General features: G+C 44.2%; 1 protein-coding gene across 4 annotated transcripts; it reads left to right on the top strand.

The window, feature by feature from the left end:
• Positions 1–1,113: 1,113 nt before the first annotated feature.
• On the top strand, positions 1,114–18,433 carry LOC148039236 (AT-hook motif nuclear-localized protein 10-like). Of its 4 annotated transcripts, none has more exons than XM_087675123.1 (5): positions 1,117–2,436; positions 2,589–2,641; positions 9,356–9,487; positions 17,577–17,738; positions 17,819–18,433. In XM_087675123.1, the coding sequence occupies exons 1-5, from the start codon at positions 1,962–1,964 to the stop codon at positions 18,125–18,127; spliced, it is 1,131 nt and encodes a 376-aa protein (XP_087531249.1). In that variant the 5' UTR covers positions 1,117–1,961; the 3' UTR covers positions 18,128–18,433. The 4 variants fall into 4 exon arrangements, with proteins under 4 accessions (XP_087531251.1, XP_087531250.1, XP_087531249.1 ...); XM_087675122.1 differs by having other exon boundaries at positions 1,119–2,436; positions 2,574–2,641; XM_087675125.1 differs by lacking the exon at positions 9,356–9,487 and having other exon boundaries at positions 1,114–2,436.
• Positions 18,434–19,302: the final 869 nt, after the last annotated feature.

Genomic DNA, 19,302 nt, shown 5'->3' with positions numbered 1-19,302 from the left:
AAAATTACACGTTTACATTGTTCAAGTTTGTCATCCCAAAGAAAAGACCTATGGATAGCCAAGGACCAAAAGTGACCGTCACTTACTAGTTCTTAAATTTAAGATATAATAGTGCAACTTTCATAAATATGAACATGGGTCTTAAGTTACGAACTAACTACGCCACATAACTAGCCATAGCTTATAAGTATATTTCATATGCTATGCTATAATTTAAAAGCTTATATGATATAACTCTCTACCATATTGTTTCCTCCATTGGCTATTGCATGATGTCTTCTACTTTTGAAGTTTTAAATTCTCAAGATAGCGTGTTGATACAATCTTTCTATGATATAATCCAATTTCGTGCTTATTCTCTAAGGAGCAAGCTATATGGGCTAGATTCAAAGGGTGGTTGTATTCTCTCATACTCAATCATGTACTTGACCATCAAAATAATCGGACTTGAAAGTCTTATTAAGGAAGGTATGTGCCTCATGGCTTGCATCTTGGCTCCTACATCTATTCCATACATACAAATTCTTATTCATGAACAAAATAGGCTAATAAAATAGAAGGGAATTGCCCACAAATCTTTAATGCAAAAATTTGGCATTCTCGAAGGATGGGCAAGCTATGGAGATGCACATAAAATCCTAACGTTGAACTTAAAATAAATCGAGTGACGGGCAATGCTCGCATGCAATTGTGCAATCATGTTTTACATACAAAAATTTCGACCTCTTTTTATAGTGCTTATAGTTGGGGGAGTTTGTCTCACAAATGTGGTGTGTACATGTACATAGATGGATCAACATCTTCTTTATCTCTTAGGGCCTAGTTGCCCTAGGTTGAGTGGGAGCAAATGGGCAACACACATGCTCCCTTTCCACCATGGTTGCACTGATGTTGCTAGAAGGCAAGGAAGTGATAAACATGGCTTTTGCTACCGTAATGTGCAGAAGGGAAGCCCAGTTCGCACATTCCACCATTGCATGTGAAGAGGCCCTTAGGATGCAAGTCTTATCTTAAGGCAATATCGACAAAGAGGGGAAATGTCAGCAAGATATGTGAATTACATTTTTTCCGAGATTGTTTTGGAAAATTTGCACACTCTCTCTCCCTCTCTCTCTCTCTCTCTCCCTCCCGCCAATCGATCCAACCTGCCCTTTTGTCTGCTGACTTTGGCGATAAGCAGATGATACAGGGTCCCCGACTCCCCATTTGGCGATAAGACAGGTTTGGCAGAGGAAGAGAGCTTCAGACTCTCATGCAGCAGCAGCGTCATCATTATCCAACCTCCAATGGAGCGCAGGAGCTGGCTACAGTTCCCTCCACATTTGGCAAGGACAGGCTTCCCCCATCGCCTTTTGCGGCAGACAGAGCAGCAGCCTTTTACCTACACGCCTAGCCCCTCCCCTTGCCCCTGCCCCTCCCCCTCCCCCTTCATCACCAAGCATTCCTCAACGGCTCTCATTTTTGTTCCCTCCCTTTTGCAGAAGTGCCTCTGAGTAAAGCCCCTGAGAAGGCGTGCAGCTCCCGAAAGCATATCTCGAACATTCATCTCACCGTTTTTTGCCTTCGAAGACTCGCAATCCCTCTCTCAGGCATCAGCTGTCTCGGGAGGCTTTGGAAGGGGAGAACCGGCCTTCTCGCCTCAGTGGACGCAGTACCATTGCTCCCTGGACCTTAGGCTAAGCCCTTGTGCACAGTGGAAGTAATCTCTCTCTGTGTCTTATAGTTTCTGACCTCCAATTGTGTCACACAAGGGATACACTATGATGACCTGCACCGTCAGCCCGGAAGCGCCACGACCAAGGATGCATTTTGATGGCTAAGTACTGCAAAGCTTCATATCACAGACGAGAAACAGAGGTTCCTAACAGAATTCCAAGGTTGCAGGTCGTACAGGTTTCCAACAGACTGGAGATAGAGTTTTCCAACAGAATTCCAAGGGTCCAGGTCTTACAGGTCTATGCATGGAAGGAAGAGAGCCTATGGGGCTCTCTCAGGCTGGCATCATGTCACCCGCAAGCTCTTTCAGTGCAATCTTACAGCGTGGAATGGTTGTCCAGGCTGGGAGTTCTCCTACTCTTCCTGCCTCACCCACCCCTCCTCCTGGCCTCCATGCTCCTGCTCCTATGCGACCTGGGGCAGTTATGAGCATGCCTTCTAATTCTTCGAGCACTCAATATGTTACTGAAATGGCAGGTGGCATCACTCCTCATCCTATGCCATCAAGCGTACACACAGGGATGAACATGGCCATGGTTGGCAACCGAGGTGAACCTGTTAAGAGGAAACGTGGAAGGCCAAGGAAATATGGCCCAGATGGAAGCATGGCCTTGACCTTAGTGTCACAATCTGCAGTCACCACCTCAGCCTCCCCCTTACAGAAAAGGGGCCGTGGTCGACCACCAGGATCAGGCCGCAAGCAACAATTAGCAGCTCTAGGTAAGATTTGGACACCTTCTCCGGGGGAAACTCAGCTTGAACATAAATGATAAAGACAGTGAGGCTACGTGTTAATGAAGGGATTGAGCATCTTAGATGAGATTATCTTACCTACATGCAACATGTATCCTTACCAGGTGGATGGCTGGCAGGCACGGCTGGAGCTGGTTTTACACCACATGTGATCACAATTACTGCAGGCGAGGTGAGTTGATGTACACTGTTGGACCTAAATGTCTGTCTCTGCAGTTTTTCTTTGTAAAATATTACACGGCGCAGCGAACAGAATCTGAGAAAGAGATAGAGAGTACACAACAGATAAGAGGAGAATCAGTAAAATTCTTTAACTCCAAACAACTGATACAAAGATGGCTCTGTCCACCCGTGCGCTTCCAATGAATGAAGCTTAGATGGCGATCTAGACAGAAGATAGGTGAAGAGCTTAAGGCTAGCTGGAACAACAACTCTGACTGGGTGAAAGATGAGTGTAAGATGGCTGCGAAGGGGTTTAGCTTTTATAGCCCGCGAAGGTCGTTAGGTCGGCCTGCTGACCGACCTACCATATGAGCCTCCACTAGTCGGCCAGGGAATATTCCAGGGAATATTCCCTTTACCATCGGGCCGGGGGCGCTGCCCCCGGACCCCCGCCAGGGGGGCCGCTGGCCCCCCTGGGACCCCCCAGCCAGGGGCCGCTTCCGCGGCCCCCGGACCCCACAATAGGGGCCCCTTTTAACTCCCTTACCACGCAACTCAATGCAATGTGCCTCGAGTTGCTACCAGCATAACCACTCCGTCTAACCCAAAGATTAGACCCACAACAGTCACCTTTTTGCCATCCGGTCACATAGACCTCATCTGATATACAAGTCAGGACTCAACCAATGTCCGGGCTCACATTTGGCTTCTCCTCATAATGGGGGCCTTACAACTTTGAGCACCATGGATCATTGGTAGCACCTAATGAGGGTGGGGCATTGATCATATCTAACACCCCCCCTCAATGTCCACCCATAGGTGAACTATCTCCTCGGCCCAATGCCGAGTCTCTGAAGATGAACTTGAAGCAGATCCTTCGTAAGTGCTTTGGTGAAGATATCTGCTCCATTCTCCTCTGTTGGACAGTAGACCAATTCCACTATCCCATCCTCCATCAAATCACGCACATAGTGATACTGGATCTCTATATGTTTGGTGCGTGCATGAAACACTGGATTTTTGGCAATGGCGATGCAACTCTGATTGTCACATCTCAGCACAGTTGGTTCTTCATCCTGCACTCCCATATGCCATAGAATCCTTCTCAACCATACGGCCTCACATGCAGCAAAACAAGCTGCCTTGTACTCTGCTTCGGTAGAAGACAATGCCACTGTTGGTTGCTTCTTACTAATCCAAGAGAAAATTCCTGAACCCAAAGAGAAACAATAACCAGAAACTGACTTCCTGGAATCAATGTCTCCTGCCCAATCTGAGTCACAGTTCCCCACAAGAGAAGTTCCGAAACTGTATGTGATACCATAGTCAAGAGTTTTCTTCAAGTATCTGAGCACCCGCATCCCAGCCTTCCAATGACTCTCATGAGGTTTGTTTGAGAACCTGCTCAAAACACCAACAGCAAAACTGATATCTGGTCTGGTGTTACACAAGTAGATTAGACTGCCGACCAACCTCCTATACCTCCCAATGTCTGCTAGTGCTGATGTATCCTCAACGGATAACTTTACATTCACCTCCATAGGTGTAGCTATCTCCTTGCACTCGGTCATGCCAAATGCCTTCAAGATCTCCCATGCATACTTCTTCTGAGAGATGAAGATCTTTCCTGGCTCTTGCCAGACTTCAATCCCCAAACAATAGTGCAGCAAGCCCAAGTCTGTCATTTCAAACTCAAAACTCAAAGCCTTTCGAGTTTGGTTGATCATATCTTCATAGTCACCTGTAATAAGAAGGTCGTCCACATATAGGACAATCACTACAGACTTTTTACCATCCCTGTAAACATACAAGTTAGCATCTGAGGCACATCTTTTGAAGTTTAGGTTTAAAAAGAACCTATCTATCCGCTGGTACCATGCTCTGGGGGCTTGTTTCAGCCCATACAATGCCTTCTTCAATTTACACACTTTGTTCTCAGAATGGGGGGCCTCAAACCCTGGTGGCTGAGCCACGTACACCTCCTCCTTGAGGTCACCATTTAAGAACGCTGACTTAACATCCATTTGGTACACTGGCCACTTCTTGTGGGCAGCCACTGCAAGTACCGTGCGAATAGTGGTCATTCTGGCAGTTGGGGCAAATGACTCTTGAAAATCAAACCCTTCAACTTGTGAAAATCCTTGGGCAACCAGTCTAGCTTTGTACTTTTCTAAGGTACCATCAGCCTTGTACTTTACCTTCCAGATCCACTTGGTGCCAATAATCTTCCGCTTTGCTGGCCGATCCACTAGCTCCCAAGTGTCATTCTTCATTATGCTGTCATACTCCGCCTGCATAGCAGCCTTCCATGATGGATCTGCAAGTGCTTCTTCTAAGTCAGTTGGCTCCTTTACTTCTCTCATAATCTCAACCATCAAGGCCATGTTGACTATGTGAGCAGAAGCCCTCCTTTGCTCCTCTATTCTCTGAGACCTCCTTGGTCCGTCTGCCTTCTCCTCAACAGATGCAGGCATAGGATTATTGTGGTCATAGAGCTGCTTCACCCAGCGCGGCAATGGCTTTTCCGGTGGGGTGATGTCAGGTTGGTGAACTTTTTCCTCATCATCTGAAGATGATGCTTCCTCCTCCTTAAGGATAGGGATAGCTCTCGGGACAGGTTCATAGTGGACTACTTCTTCGCTTGATGATAAAGTGGAAGACCTTGCCTTCTCCTCCTCCACTGTATGCGGCTCCTCCTTGAACACCACATCACGGCTCGCGATGATCTTCTTTGCCTCTTGGTCATATAACTTGTAAGCCTTCTGCTCATCACTATAACCCAAGAAGATACATTTTCTGCTTTTTGGTTGTAACTTGTTTCTCTTCTCATCTGGAACATGTGCATAACATTCACATCCAAAAATTCTGAAATGTGAAACAGATGGTTTCTTACCAGTGTAAGCCTCATGAGGTGTTTTTCCCTTGAGAGCCTTTGTGTAGCTCCGATTTAGAATGTAGACTGCAGTATTAACAGCTTCAGCCCAAAAATGGTTAGGCAATCCCTTGCCCTTTAGCATGCATCTTGCCATCTCCACAATGGTACGATTCCTGCGTTTCACAACACCATTCTGCTGAGGTGTGTGAGGCGTCGTCAATTGACGCTTGATCCCTTTGCTCTTGCAAAAGCCTTCAAACTCCTTTGAGTTGAACTCACCACCACCATCTGTTCTAAATTTCTTCACACTTTTCCCTGTTTCATTCTCAACAAGTATTAGCCATTCTTTAAACTTACCAAAAGCTTGAGCCTTATCACGAAGGAAGTACACCCACATCTTCCTACTGTAGTCGTCGACAATCAACATAAAATAAGAAGATCCCCCCAAGGCCTGTGTAGGCATCTTACCACACAAGTCAGCATGCACCAACTCTAGAGGAGCATGTGCTCTATTCTTGCTTTCTTGTGGAAATGCCTTTCTCTGTTGCTTGCCCATCATACAAGCTTCACATGGTTCCTTCAATTCAGTTATTGTAGGTAGGTGAGCAACCATACCTTGCTTCTGCATCTCCTTCAATACTGCAAATCCGATGTGTCCAAACCTTTCATGCCAAAGCTTACTTGTGCCCACTCCAGCGGTGGCTGTAAGAGCACTTAGCTCATACAGGTTGTTCCTTCTTTCTCCTTTGCCAACAATTGTGCCAGCACTATCAATAATTTCTGCACCTGTCTTCTTGAACCTCACTTCATGACCAAGATCAGTTATGGCAGCAACTGATAAGAGATTTCTCCTGATTTCGGGAACATACAACACATTTGAAAGCTTTTTGACTTCACCATTTGCAGCAACAAAAGAAATAGTACCTGTGCCCGCAGCAGGGCATTTAGCATCATTTCCAACCGTCACAGTGATGGATTCTTGTAGAGGCTGCATAGAACTGTATAGACCTTTCTTGTTGGTCATGTGACGGGAGGCCCCACTATCCAACACCCAAGAGTCAGTGGTAGATTCTTCTTGCGCCGAGGAGCACACTTCCTCAATGGTCGCCATGAATAATTCCAACTCTGCTTCAGCCGTATTGGCTGTCTCTTTCCCTTTAGTTTTAAGGGTACCATTCTTTTCATCTGCCTTCTTGACACGACAATCTGCAATCGCATGTCCTTTCTTCTTACAGTAGAAGCACTCTCCTTGAAACTTCTTCTTGCCGCCCTTTTTCTTTTTGTCACCATCATTTTTGGTGGAGGAAACACCTTTGCCTTTTGCATTGGCAGAGAATGCAGCATCTCCATTGTTGCTTCCTTCTCGGGCTTTCAGCCTCAACTCCTCCTCCATTAATAATGCACAAAACTCCTCAAAAGTCAAAGCTTGAGGTCTCACCTGAGTATTAAGGGCAGTTACTAGTCCATCAAACTTTTGTGGACAAATCCGAAGACACCTCCGAGCTAGCTCTTCGCTAGTCTTTTGTATCCCAGCGCCAGCCATCTGGTCGCGCAGATTCTTAATCCGAGTGATGAATGCTTCAACCGTCTCTCCTTCAGCAAACTTCTCCGCTGCTAGTTGATTCTCCAAGTTTTGAATCCTTGTTTGGTTTCGTGTTTCATACTGACTCCTTAGTACATTCCAAGCCTCTGACGCTTTGGTTGTATGCTGAATCAGAGTCAAAACACTGTCAGAACAGCTTGTAACTAAGGCACACAATGCATCTGCATTCCTTCGTTTCCAAGCTCGTAGAAGATCTGCATTCGGAGGAATCATCACACTAGGATTTGATGGGTCGGGGGTAGGCTGTGGTTCTGCGTCAGTCCCCAGCACAGTCTCCAGAAGCTCATAAGAATCAAGGATAGTAGTAATTTTGAACTTCCACAAGGTGTAGTTTGTACCATCTAACTTGCCTTCGCTGAAGGTTGGTGGACGAATCCTCAGTGTTTGAATAGCCGGTACAGCAGCACCACCTCCTGCACCGCTTCCTGATGCGCCAGAACTGCTTCCCGGAGTCGACATCGTTTCTCTTTGCTGTTGAAGCCTTTGCCTCTTGCACTCTCTCCGATCTCTAGAGCCCCCTGGGCTCTGATACCATGTAAAATATTACACGGCGCAGCGAACAGAATCTGAGAAAGAGATAGAGAGTACACAACAGATAAGAGGAGAATCAGTAAAATTCTTTAACTCCAAACAACTGATACAAAGATGGCTCTGTCCACCCGTGCGCTTCCAATGAATGAAGCTTAGATGGCGATCTAGACAGAAGATAGGTGAAGAGCTTAAGGCTAGCTGGAACAACAACTCTGACTGGGTGAAAGATGAGTGTAAGATGGCTGCGAAGGGGTTTAGCTTTTATAGCCCGCGAAGGTCGTTAGGTCGGCCTGCTGACCGACCTACCATATGAGCCTCCACTAGTCGGCCAGGGAATATTCCAGGGAATATTCCCTTTACCATCGGGCCGGGGGCGCTGCCCCCGGACCCCCGCCAGGGGGGCCGCTGGCCCCCCTGGGACCCCCCAGCCAGGGGCCGCTTCCGCGGCCCCCGGACCCCACAATAGGGGCCCCTTTTAACTCCCTTACCACGCAACTCAATGCAATGTGCCTCGAGTTGCTACCAGCATAACCACTCCGTCTAACCCAAAGATTAGACCCACAACAGTCACCTTTTTGCCATCCGGTCACATAGACCTCATCTGATATACAAGTCAGGACTCAACCAATGTCCGGGCTCACATTTGGCTTCTCCTCATAATGGGGGCCTTACAACTTTGAGCACCATGGATCATTGGTAGCACCTAATGAGGGTGGGGCATTGATCATATCTAACATTTCTTAGCTGTGTGGTTCAGACAACAGCTGCTCTGAACATTGAGGCCAACATGCCTGTATGTGCTAGTTCAGGGAATGATGTGTAATGGGTGGAAAACCGCCGACTTGAGAGACAAAAGCTATTTGACACCATAGTCCTGATGCTGCTTTAGGGCATTGCCTCCTTAACTCCTAATTCTTGTCTTTGTTGATCCGAGCTTCCTATCCTTTTTGTTTTACAAAATATGTGTGAACTTGTGCTTAGGATTGATTGCACACTGCAAACATTCTTTTAGGTCCAGAATTACACTGTTGGACTTTGTACGGCTCCTGCAGATTAGTAGAACACTAACAGTGCTGTAACTTCTATCTTTCTTATGTTTCCATATCTTCCTATTATGCACAGCAGCAGTTCTGCCACATTGATTTTGTTGTTTCTCTGGCAAGTTCTTTTCTACACACATGTGCATTTTTCGCAATGGGTAATTGTATTTATCATAAAGTTTTGAATGTACAAGAGTCACGTGACGACGTAAGAATCAGATAGAATGACTGAAGAGATGGCAGCTCTCTCTCTCTCTCTCTCTCTCTCTCTCTCTCTGTCTCTGTCTCTGTCTGTCTGTCTGTCTTCCCTCCCCCCTCCCCAGCCCCCACTGAAAGAAAAAAATCCGGCATCTGTCTCTCTCTTTCCCATATAATTTTCAGTGGATGCTAGTGGGCCTTGCTTAAAGGAACAGGACATGGATTCTCTGCCCTCTTTTCTGAAGATGAGGCTATATTCTTTCTTACAAGCTCAAATATCTGTGATGGTTTTGCCTTTTTTGATAAAGTGGCCCTTCAGCTTAACATCTTTCGTCTGAGAGACATTGCATATTGACAGCATAATCAAGCATTGTCTTATCCCGTGGTCTTCGAATATCTCAGCTGTTAAGTGTTAAAACATCGTTTGAGTTATCTCAGTATTTGAGTTTACTGATACTATAAGGTTCTCGGTCACAGGATGTTGCCATGAAAATAATGGCATTTTCACAGCAAGGACCTCGAGCTATATGCATTTTGTCAGCCAATGGTGCAATATCTAATGTAACACTCAGACAACCTGCAACCTCTGGAGGAAATGTAACATATGAGGTTAGGTCTTATCTCTGGACTGATTTTACCAATCATATGTGGGCGCTAGGAACTTTTAATGGTCGAGCATGCCCTGACTATAAAAGCTTGGTTGCAACTGTTGAGTGTGGGACTTTGCCTTGCTTATTTGTGAGTTTTCATTTTTCTATGACTTGTTTTGATTACTTTAGCTCGTGAATCAAAGTTATAGACCCAGTGTGTCTGAAGCACAGTGCTAAATGGCTATTTATAGCTTCTGATTTAATTCAGAGGTTGAATCATTAAACATATGAATATGAATCTGCTAAATGAGGTGATTTTTGAGACGAATATATAATAGCTTTAATGAACTTAATTAACAATACCCAAATTGGAATGGAAAAGTTGCCTTTCTTTTGGCAGAGATAACCATCTCCTTTGTCAAGTCTCTCAATTATCAACCTGGTAGAATTAACTCCTGGGAGAAATTGTTGATTTGAGATTCTTGAGCATTTTAAGATATCTTCACATGGCTGAGAATGTAGATTCAGCCTCTAGAGACCAATCATGGGGGAAGTTTGTTGAGAACAATCATGCTAGAATTAGGAGCAGAAAAGCCTTTATTCAGTCTTTAGAAGAAATATACTGAGAACAATCATCCGAAAATGATTAAAAGGACGAGCAGAACAGTTGATTTTACCAGAAATCTCCCTGAGAATTAGAGCAAACATGCCTTTGTTAGGGCAGCATGGCCTTGCCTTTGTTCTATTGAAGCCTAGAACAGCCTCATTTGAACAAAATGATCCAGCAGACAGCCTTGATTGGCATAATTGAATCTGCTATTTGCATAAAGTGTGTTGTGAATAGTCATGCTAGAGTAAGCAGCAGAAAAGCCTTTGTATAGCTGTAGGAAGAAATTTCTTGAGAGCACTCATCCCAAATCTCTAAAGAAGAGCAAAACAGGGACTTTCTACTGAAATCTCTTGCTAAGAATCAAGCAAACACACCTGTATAAGGGCAGCATAACCTTGTCTTTGTGATGTTGATGCCTAGAACAGCCTAAGGGAGATCTGATGTGTACTGGTTGCTTTGCATAGACCAAATTACTGCCTATCCTATCGTGAATATCCTGGTTACAGACAGTAATACATTTGAAAGAAATGATGTGGCAAACAGCCTTGATTGGCATAATTAAAACTGCTATCTGCTTTTTGGCGGTGAAAAACAGTGGGTCCTTGTTAGTAATAGTGATGGCAGCAGGTGATATTGCTTGGCGGTAAGGGAGCTATAAACAGGTTACATCTTCACATTGGGGTTTTCTTAAAAGGTCCCAAACTTTTGATTTTTTGGCCATAAACATTGCATCCTATCCCAAAATCAATGCAGACTTTTTATGTCTCTAAACATTTTTTGTAATGTTTTAGATTTGGCCTGAAATGCCGCGTGGACCATTTTGGGATTACAAAACTCTTGGCGTGTTGGGGTTGATGCATCCATACACTGGGATGGTGTGGGTTGGTGGTATGGGATGCCAAGCCTTGGGATGTGGTCATGACTCGCAGTGTTGCTAGTGCCAAAGCTCAAGGTTGAGCCCGTTTGGCTCTATGGTTGAGAGACGAGTTTGGTGTCGAGTCCCTTATAATTGTGAATGTAGCTTGTGTTGTCTAGTGGGTAGGTTGAATCCTAGGGGATGTTTCGGCTATGGCCTTTCCCTTCACTGTAGAAGATTAGTCTTTCTATGCCTTTGTTGGAGGGTTTGAATTGGAGTCCAATGAGGATAACTTGTTGTCGGAGTTCATATCTTGCTTTTTTTTTTCCCCCTTTTTTTGCAATGTTGCTAGCCCCTTGCAATTCTTGTGTAGATGTCCCTTCTCACCACGGAGATAGCATCAAGCCTGTGAGAGTGCGCAAATGAAAGAGGAAAGTGAACGCAGAGAGGAGACAAAGAGAACACAAGAGAGAGAATGAACAGTGTGATTGCAACGGCTGACCGTACAAGGTTGCAACAGTTAGCCCCAACATGTAGCTCTAAGCTTCAGTGTGGGCGCCAAACGGTAGGAGGTGGACAAGAGAATGAGGAGGGTTGGCTGATCACGAAGAATCAGTGATGAATAATGGATAATGAAAGTGGGAGGGCAGGTTGCCTATATATAGGCTAGAAAAGAGGGAAAACCCTAAATGTAGTCAAACCACTAAAAATTGGCCAAAAGTGCACAAAAAGAAATGCAATAATGTGCCCTCTATCTAAAGTGTCTAAAACACACTAAATGATAGACAAAGACAATGTCAAAGCTCCTAATGTCCTTGTTTGACAAAGATTGAGGCTCATAGGTATGAGATGACCACATAAGTTACAAATGACTACTAACAAAGTCTTTGTCTTCTTCTTCTTGTCACCTCTCTTTGAAGCTCCAAAGGCCTTTTATTGGCCACCGCATTGAGATGGAAGCCTCCCTTGTAGCCGTAAAGACTCCTCATGCTTAAGCAGCATGTCAATGATGTTTGGGCTTATAAAGAGTTGGCTAATTATCAAACTCTGGAGGGAGCTTATAGAGTATGGTCCCTATAGGATGAGCTTGTGGAAGGGCAGATTGCATATGTCAAAGCTAATCTTGTACTTGCATAATTCAAAGCAAAAAATATTGGATAGTATATTGAGGCTCTCATTGATAGTGTGGAGTTGACCATAGAGGGTCAACAACTTACATGGTGGACATGTTAGCAGATATGTCAGCTCATATGTGAGTCTGTCCATGTAGGCACATTATTTAGGATATTTAGGCATTTTTATTTGTGTCATTTTATGGTCATATTGGGCATTTATTGCGGGCCGACCAACATTAAATGTTGTCCGACCTGATCATATTGAGGACATATTTTTGTCCTATATGTTCAGGCTCCTCCTCCTCATTTAGTGACTCATATGCCATATTTAGGCATTTTTATTTGTGTCATTTTATGGTCATATTGGGCATTTATTGCTGGCCGACCAACATTAAATGTTGTCCGACTTGATCATATTGAGGACATATTTTTGTCCTATATATTCAGTCTCCTCCTCCTCACTTAGTGACTCATCTGCCATCACACACTTGGAGACTCTGCGGAGAGAGGAGCTAGTGCCAGTGCCCATGCAGCCAGTGACTCATTGTTATATGCGACTGTCTCGTGTTGGATATATGGATGCAATTTCGTGAGCATACATCTGAGTTCTTATCTGTATTTTATTCTTCAGTGTTCTTTCTTTCCCTTTCTCTTTTGTCTCGTGTTTCAACAATTTATTATAGCTTATATTTACGCTTCCATTGTTGCTCCACTTTTGGCAAGACAAAGCCTCACACAACAATTGCAACTTCTCCAATATATTCGAAATTGTCCTGCGAGAAGTAGTTGCTGGAAGAACTTATTTAGAGATGGTGTCATGTTGCAATCTTTTCTTCTTTCTATTATTTTGTGTGTGGCAATCACCTATGCTATGTGAGCTCTTACAAAGTATTGCTTGGGTTGATTTTTGGGTTGGACCTCTCTTTCTCTCTCTCTCTCTCTCTCTCTCTCTCCTCTTCTTCATCTTCACTTTCTATCCTCTCCAATGGCCTCTCCTTGTCTCTCATGATAAAGGTTTTGATTATCTCATGGAGTGCCATAATGAAAGCATGGTTTGTGGAAAAAGCACCTACAATATGTTGTTTCAAGAGCTATTATGTGCCCCAAATGCAGGATCCTAATCCACCAAATTGGGACCATGACAAAATGCATCAATGTTCAATATGGTTCCGGCTTCTAAACCATGATAGCATATAGCGTCTCTTCCTTTGAGAGTCATATTGAAGACCATCATTAAATGTCCTTCTTCTTGAATGCGACAGTTAAACATCAGCTTTTGAAACTCCATAATGTGTTGTTCTGCATCTTCCTCAACTAGCCCATTAAAAATGGGAGCAGCAATGGAAGTGTAAGCATATGCTGTAATAAACTGCTGAAATACAAGACAAAAGAGAAAGGGAAAGAAAGAACACAATATAGATGAGAACTCAGATGTATGCTTGGGAAATGGAATCCATATATCAAACATGAGATTGTCGCATGCAATAGTGAGTCACTAGTTGTGTGGGCACCGGCATTGGCTCCTCTCTCCACGGGACCTCCAGGTGGTGAACCGAACTGAGGAGCTGCCCAGAATATATATAGGCATGAAAAATGGCATAAAATATGTCAGGTTGACCAGCATTTAATGCTGGCCGATTGATAGCAATAAATGCCACAATAGCATAAAATGCTACATAATAAAAATGCCTAAAATAACTACATAAAGTGCCCAGCCACAGTGCATGCTCAGACTCACGCATGAGTTGACATACTTTGCTAATACCCTCTCTCAGATCATGGGTGATCTGATACAATACAATGGTACAATGAGAATGAATCAGAAACCATACAACATAGAAGCACCAAGTAGAACCATGAACACCCAAGTAGTGGGTGATCAAGCCACCACCAAGGTGCCTCGGAGAGAACCTGATATCGATGTCGATCATACCAGCTCTTGAAGATAGAGAAGATCGTAACAGCTCTCAATGTGTGTTGACAATGCCACTGCTGTAGCACATGTGGCCATCCTGTCACCAATGCTGCAACACATAAATGACCATGAATTTCCCTCCTTTGGCCAGATCGCTAAAGTGTCCCCTCATGTGAGCTCTTGACGAAAGCCATCCGCTCTTTGTCAAAGAATCAGCCCATCATGAACTTGGATGTCAATCTCAACTCCAGGATTTGAACCTGTCAGACTTCGGCCGATGCGTTAGGGATGTCCTTCTTTAGATCCTGTGCAACTGTATAGAAATATATGAGATACGGCTGCCCCATCTCACCACCCTCTCACACTCCCTCTTTGGCATTGGAGAGTCGTGAGGGATGACCTCATCACCACCACCACTAGAAAGCAGCTGAGGAAGGGGCCCCCAAGCCCTTCCCACGATCCAAAGAAGAGGATCCCTTCTGTGTTGTGGACTTCGCCTTGGCCGAAGGATCAGAATCAGAATCTGAGGCAGATGATGACTCATCGGAGGAGTCTGCATCTTGCTTCGTCTTGTGCTCCTTTTTCTTCCTGGAAGCCACTAACTCTTTGTAGTCCTTTCGCAAGTGGCCTTTCTTGCCATAGTGGTAACATTGGGCCTTTGACTTCTTTATCTTCGAACCCCTCTCTAAGGCTACGAGACCCTGTGCTTACTCGGCCTTAGTTTGGTGTATTTCCAAAGAAGTCCTATTGGTGGTCACCTCTTGTAGGACAGCTTCAGACGTATGGTCGAAGTTGCAGTTGATGTACGAGGCTCCTTTCACCATGAGGGCCGTTACTCTCTATGGCTAGCTCCATCAACTGAAGTTTGAGACCAAAGATATGATCCAATCATTCCTACTTTGAGTTACCCAAATCCAAGACCAGCTTCGCATTATGCAGAGGCACGTCTTGTTGGTACGGTACTCCACAAGCTTCCTTAGGAGTTTGATGGAGTGGCGAATGCTTTACGGGTGCAAACATCTACGACTCCTGTCAGCTTTCTTCATATGTCCTCGATGCTACTTGAGCATGAGGTGACTTTGCGACCACAGGGGCGGCTTTCGTTGCATTATGGAGGTTTAGGTGATCATCCGAATCTCATGTAAGCATTGCTTTCTTATGGTTGTCTTCATCAAAATCAGTTGGAATAGAAGGCCGTTGAGGACGTGCAATAGCTCCACCAACCGTGTACCATAACCACTTCTAGATAAACCAGGCCTTTATCACCGCACTCCACATGTAATAATTAGGTCCATAGAGCTTGTCATCAGTGGATGTCCATGGAGGAGCCATTTGTTGAGGATTTAGGAGTAGATAAAAGAAGGTATTTGGAGAGAGAACACAGGCAAAACATGAGCACAGACAACAAAAAACAAGAGTTCACATACAGTATAACCCAAAATTTGACCAAAAGAAGACAAAAGCTATTGCAAAAAATCAACAAATCAGTCAAAAACTGCCAAAAATAGCAAAAACGGCGTAATGGTATTGTCGCCCAGCCAGGAAGGAGTCAGGAACATCAGAACGCAGGCTGATTACTGCAACAAGTAGGCTGAAAAACTGTTGCAGCAGCCTGAAAACTGAAAACGCAGGCAGCAGAGGGGCTGTAGGCAGCAGGCAATGGCAAATCTGCATAAAACGTAGGTAAAACAAGTTGCCTGTATGCAGCAGCAGTCACTTGATCAGCAAGGGTGAAAACAGTCTTGAAATCAGGAAGAAAACACAGCAAGAGCACAAATCTTGAAATCTGATACCATTTCAGAAGTGGAGCAGCAATGGAAGCGTAAGCATATGCTGTAATAAACTGCTGAAACACAAGACAAAAGAGAAAGGGAAAGAAAGAACACTATACAGATGAGAACTCAGATGTATGCTCGGGAAATGGAATCCATATATCAGACACGAGACTGTCACATACAACAGTGAGTCACTGGCTGTGTGGGCATCGGCATTGGCTCCTCTCTCCACGGGACCTCCAGGTGGTGAGCTGAACTTAGGAGGAGGAGCCCAGAATATATATAGGCATGAATAATGCCATAAAATAAGTCAGGTTGTCCAGCATTTAATGTTGGCGGACTGGCAGCAATAAATGCCACTATAGCATAAAATTCTACACAATAAAAATGCCTCAAATAACCACAAAGTGCCCAGCCACAGTACATGCTCAGACTCACACATGAGTTGACATACTCTGCTAACAATTTGGTACCATGTAAGAAGTGGGTGCAATGATGGAAGTCTCAGAATCTGCTGTAGAATATTGCACAAACACAAGAAAGAAGATACATGGCGAAGACAGAAGAACACTGCAAAAGTGTGAGTGTGTGCAACAAAAGAGAATCACGAACATGGAGAGAAGGAGAGAAGAAGAGAAAGTAGAAAGAGAAGAATGATTTGCATTGAACAAAGGAGGCTGAATACAATGAAGACTGATTAGTCCCTACATGCAGCCCAAGGCATCAGTGAGGGCACCGGATCAGGCTAAATAATGATGACAGCACCGTCGACGGTGATGGTGATGGAGACAGAGAGTATGCAGCCTGCTGTCCATGTCGGAGAAGGAGAAGACTACAGCCACTTGATGGAGCACCTATGAGGCAAAAGAATGAATGATCTGTCCCAGCCAAAGGCCAGCTATATATAGCTGGAAATCAGCCAAACTGGCTGACCAGATACTGGCCACAACCTGTGCAAACCTGGCTGACTGCATGTAATGCAGTTGGCATCACATAAAAATTGTGAAAAATGCTGATGTGGCAGCTGATGGAGGTGCAAACTCTTGGGAAGGCTGGACAGTGGATACTGTCTGACAAGGTAGCACAGGCTGGAAACTGATTGACAAACCTAAGAAATTCACATTAACTAAGTTAGAGCTTCTAGACTCTGATGGGGCTCTCAACAAGGAGATGACAGACGAACAAAATAAGGCAGGCTAACACCCCCTCATCTCTTGGGAGAGTTTGAAGACCCAACAATCTCATGTGATGAAGCATAGAAGCCTTGGGCAAAGGCTTTGTGACACATTGTTCGCTGTAGGTTACTGGACTAGTCATTGGTTTTTCTATCTTCCCTCCTTTTTGTTGAAGCAGCTCTTTGGCAAGCTGTCTTTCTGATGAAAGGTTGTTCTTCATTATCTTTGATTCTGAGATGCTGTTTTCTCACACCAGATTGAGGGATTCTGCCTTTGGATGCATGTTAACTGACTTTTTTTAAGTTCATTAAGCCAGTGAAGTGAACAATATGATTAACTACTTAAGTATTGATCCATTGGCAGAACATTTAGTGAGAAATGAAAACCTGTGTCCAAGCTATTTTGCATAGTTTCTTCTAGGATATATCTTGTCGAGTTTTTTGATGGTTTAATTATTTGTGGCTGTATTTATACTTGAAAGGTGAGTTCTGCCATTGTGCTTCAAGCATTAATTACTATGTATGTTATGAGATATGCTTTTTCACCTGAATGAAAGTTCTCTAGGGTGAGCATGACTTTAAGAAAATCTGAAAATGGTTTATGGATTCTCTATGTGCCACTTCCTTTATCTAAGGACAAGTGGATTGCAACCCATAATGCAGGGACGCTTTGAAATCCTATCTCTATCTGGCTCTTTTCTTCCAACAGACAATGGTGGTATATGCAGCAGAACAGGTGGTCTTAGTGTATCTTTGGCTGGTCCGGATGGGCGAGTTGTTGGAGGTGGTGTTGCTGGACTACTCATGGCAGCGAGCCCAGTGCAGGTAAACTATTTTTTCTGTTTGCAATTTCTGATGGCTGGTTCTCGTTTTTTTACAACTTAACAGAGCTTGTCCCCTCGTAGGTTGTGGTAGGCAGTTTTCTAACCAATGGAAAGAAGCCCCAGTCAAGGCCAGCCTATCCGGAGGGACCAGCTGCTGTGTCTTCTGGTAACTTGGCATCCCCTTCCCCAGCAATCCCAATGGTACGCCCATCAATGAATGAAGCATTAGTGACCAAAGCTGAGAGTCCTTCCACAATGAGTAGCAGTGCACACCAACCTCACAATCATGGCATTGCAACTGTGCTTCACCCAATGGGTTGGCCAGGTTCTCAGTCTCTATCAGATGTCAGACGGAATACTGACATCAACATATCCTTGCCAGGTGGATGACCATTGAATTCTGAGATGTTGGGTGATTAATGTCAACTATTCTCTCTCTGCTTCAAAAGGCTGGATGGAGGTTGCCTGAAGGAGAGGGGGAAAGAATGCTCAATTGAGTTTAATTTGGCACATTCTTAAAGGTTACCAAAAGTGCCTGGTCAAAGGCCCCTTTGCTCCTGCTATAGTCTCTTGTTTGTATTTAATTGAGCATTGGCTTTAATCTCAAGTAACATACATACACAAGATGTTACCATCTCTCGTCATCAACTCATCAAGAAATCACTGGTGGCCATTGTGGTCAGTCTTTTCTTCTTATCTTCTCCTGTTTTTGTCCCCCAAAAGTTTAACATGTGGGTGCTAGCCAATGATATGCTAGCTCATCAGCATATGCCATGCTCTCCTATGTGGGTCTGGAGTTATTTTCAGGCATTTTCATCATCTGCAAGATGCAGCGTTAGTGTTCTTGCAGGACCTGTAGCTTCTTTTTGTGCTATGGGAAGCTATGGAACGTACCATTTGCTGGGTGGCCTGCAGTCCTTGAAGGTCAGAACAGACTGCACTCTAATGGATCAAGCCAAGCTGTAAGGAAAGCTGCAATTTCGGAATGCCTCATTAAAATTTGAACTGGTATGCTTGGTAAGCAGGCTTTGCAGTGAACAAGTGGTACAAATGGAGAACATTCGAAACTAAAATGTTGCAAGCTAAACAATGGAGTTGCCTTCATTCCAACACGTGAACATGCCAAAACACTCTTATGCATTACCGTAGCTTGCCCACAATGTCAGCTTGAGCTAGGTTTGATCAGTGATTTTTATCCCTACAGATGCTGAACAAATGTGCCATGATGCTCACTAGAATTATTGAACTGTGTGTGGTTCTGTAGTTCCCAAGTTTTGTCAAATCTTTGCAGGAAGAACGTACAAGCAGTGAGAAAGCATAGGAGTATATTACAACCGAAGGCCGTTAGCAAATTCTGCATTCATGCATGTAGGCAAGACAAGAAATGTAGTGGAAAGGTGTCACAATTCTGTGTCTGACACTAAATTTGAGAGATGTATTGTTCCATGTTACTTCAATTTGTTACGTAATAGTAGTAGTAGTGCTTTTCCCAGAAGCGATTAATGATTTCATCCACAGGTATATTCAACACAAGTCTTGATACTTAACAATGATGAGTCGTGATG

Source organism: Lygodium microphyllum, chromosome 3 (genome assembly GCF_053477565.2).
Source record: "Lygodium microphyllum isolate KBCC chromosome 3, Lygodium_microphyllum_v1.1.10, whole genome shotgun sequence".
Taxonomy (NCBI): Eukaryota; Viridiplantae; Streptophyta; class Polypodiopsida; order Schizaeales; family Lygodiaceae; genus Lygodium; species Lygodium microphyllum.
The sequence above is the reverse complement of the archived record's forward strand: the minus strand, read 5'-3'. Positions and strand labels throughout refer to the sequence as shown.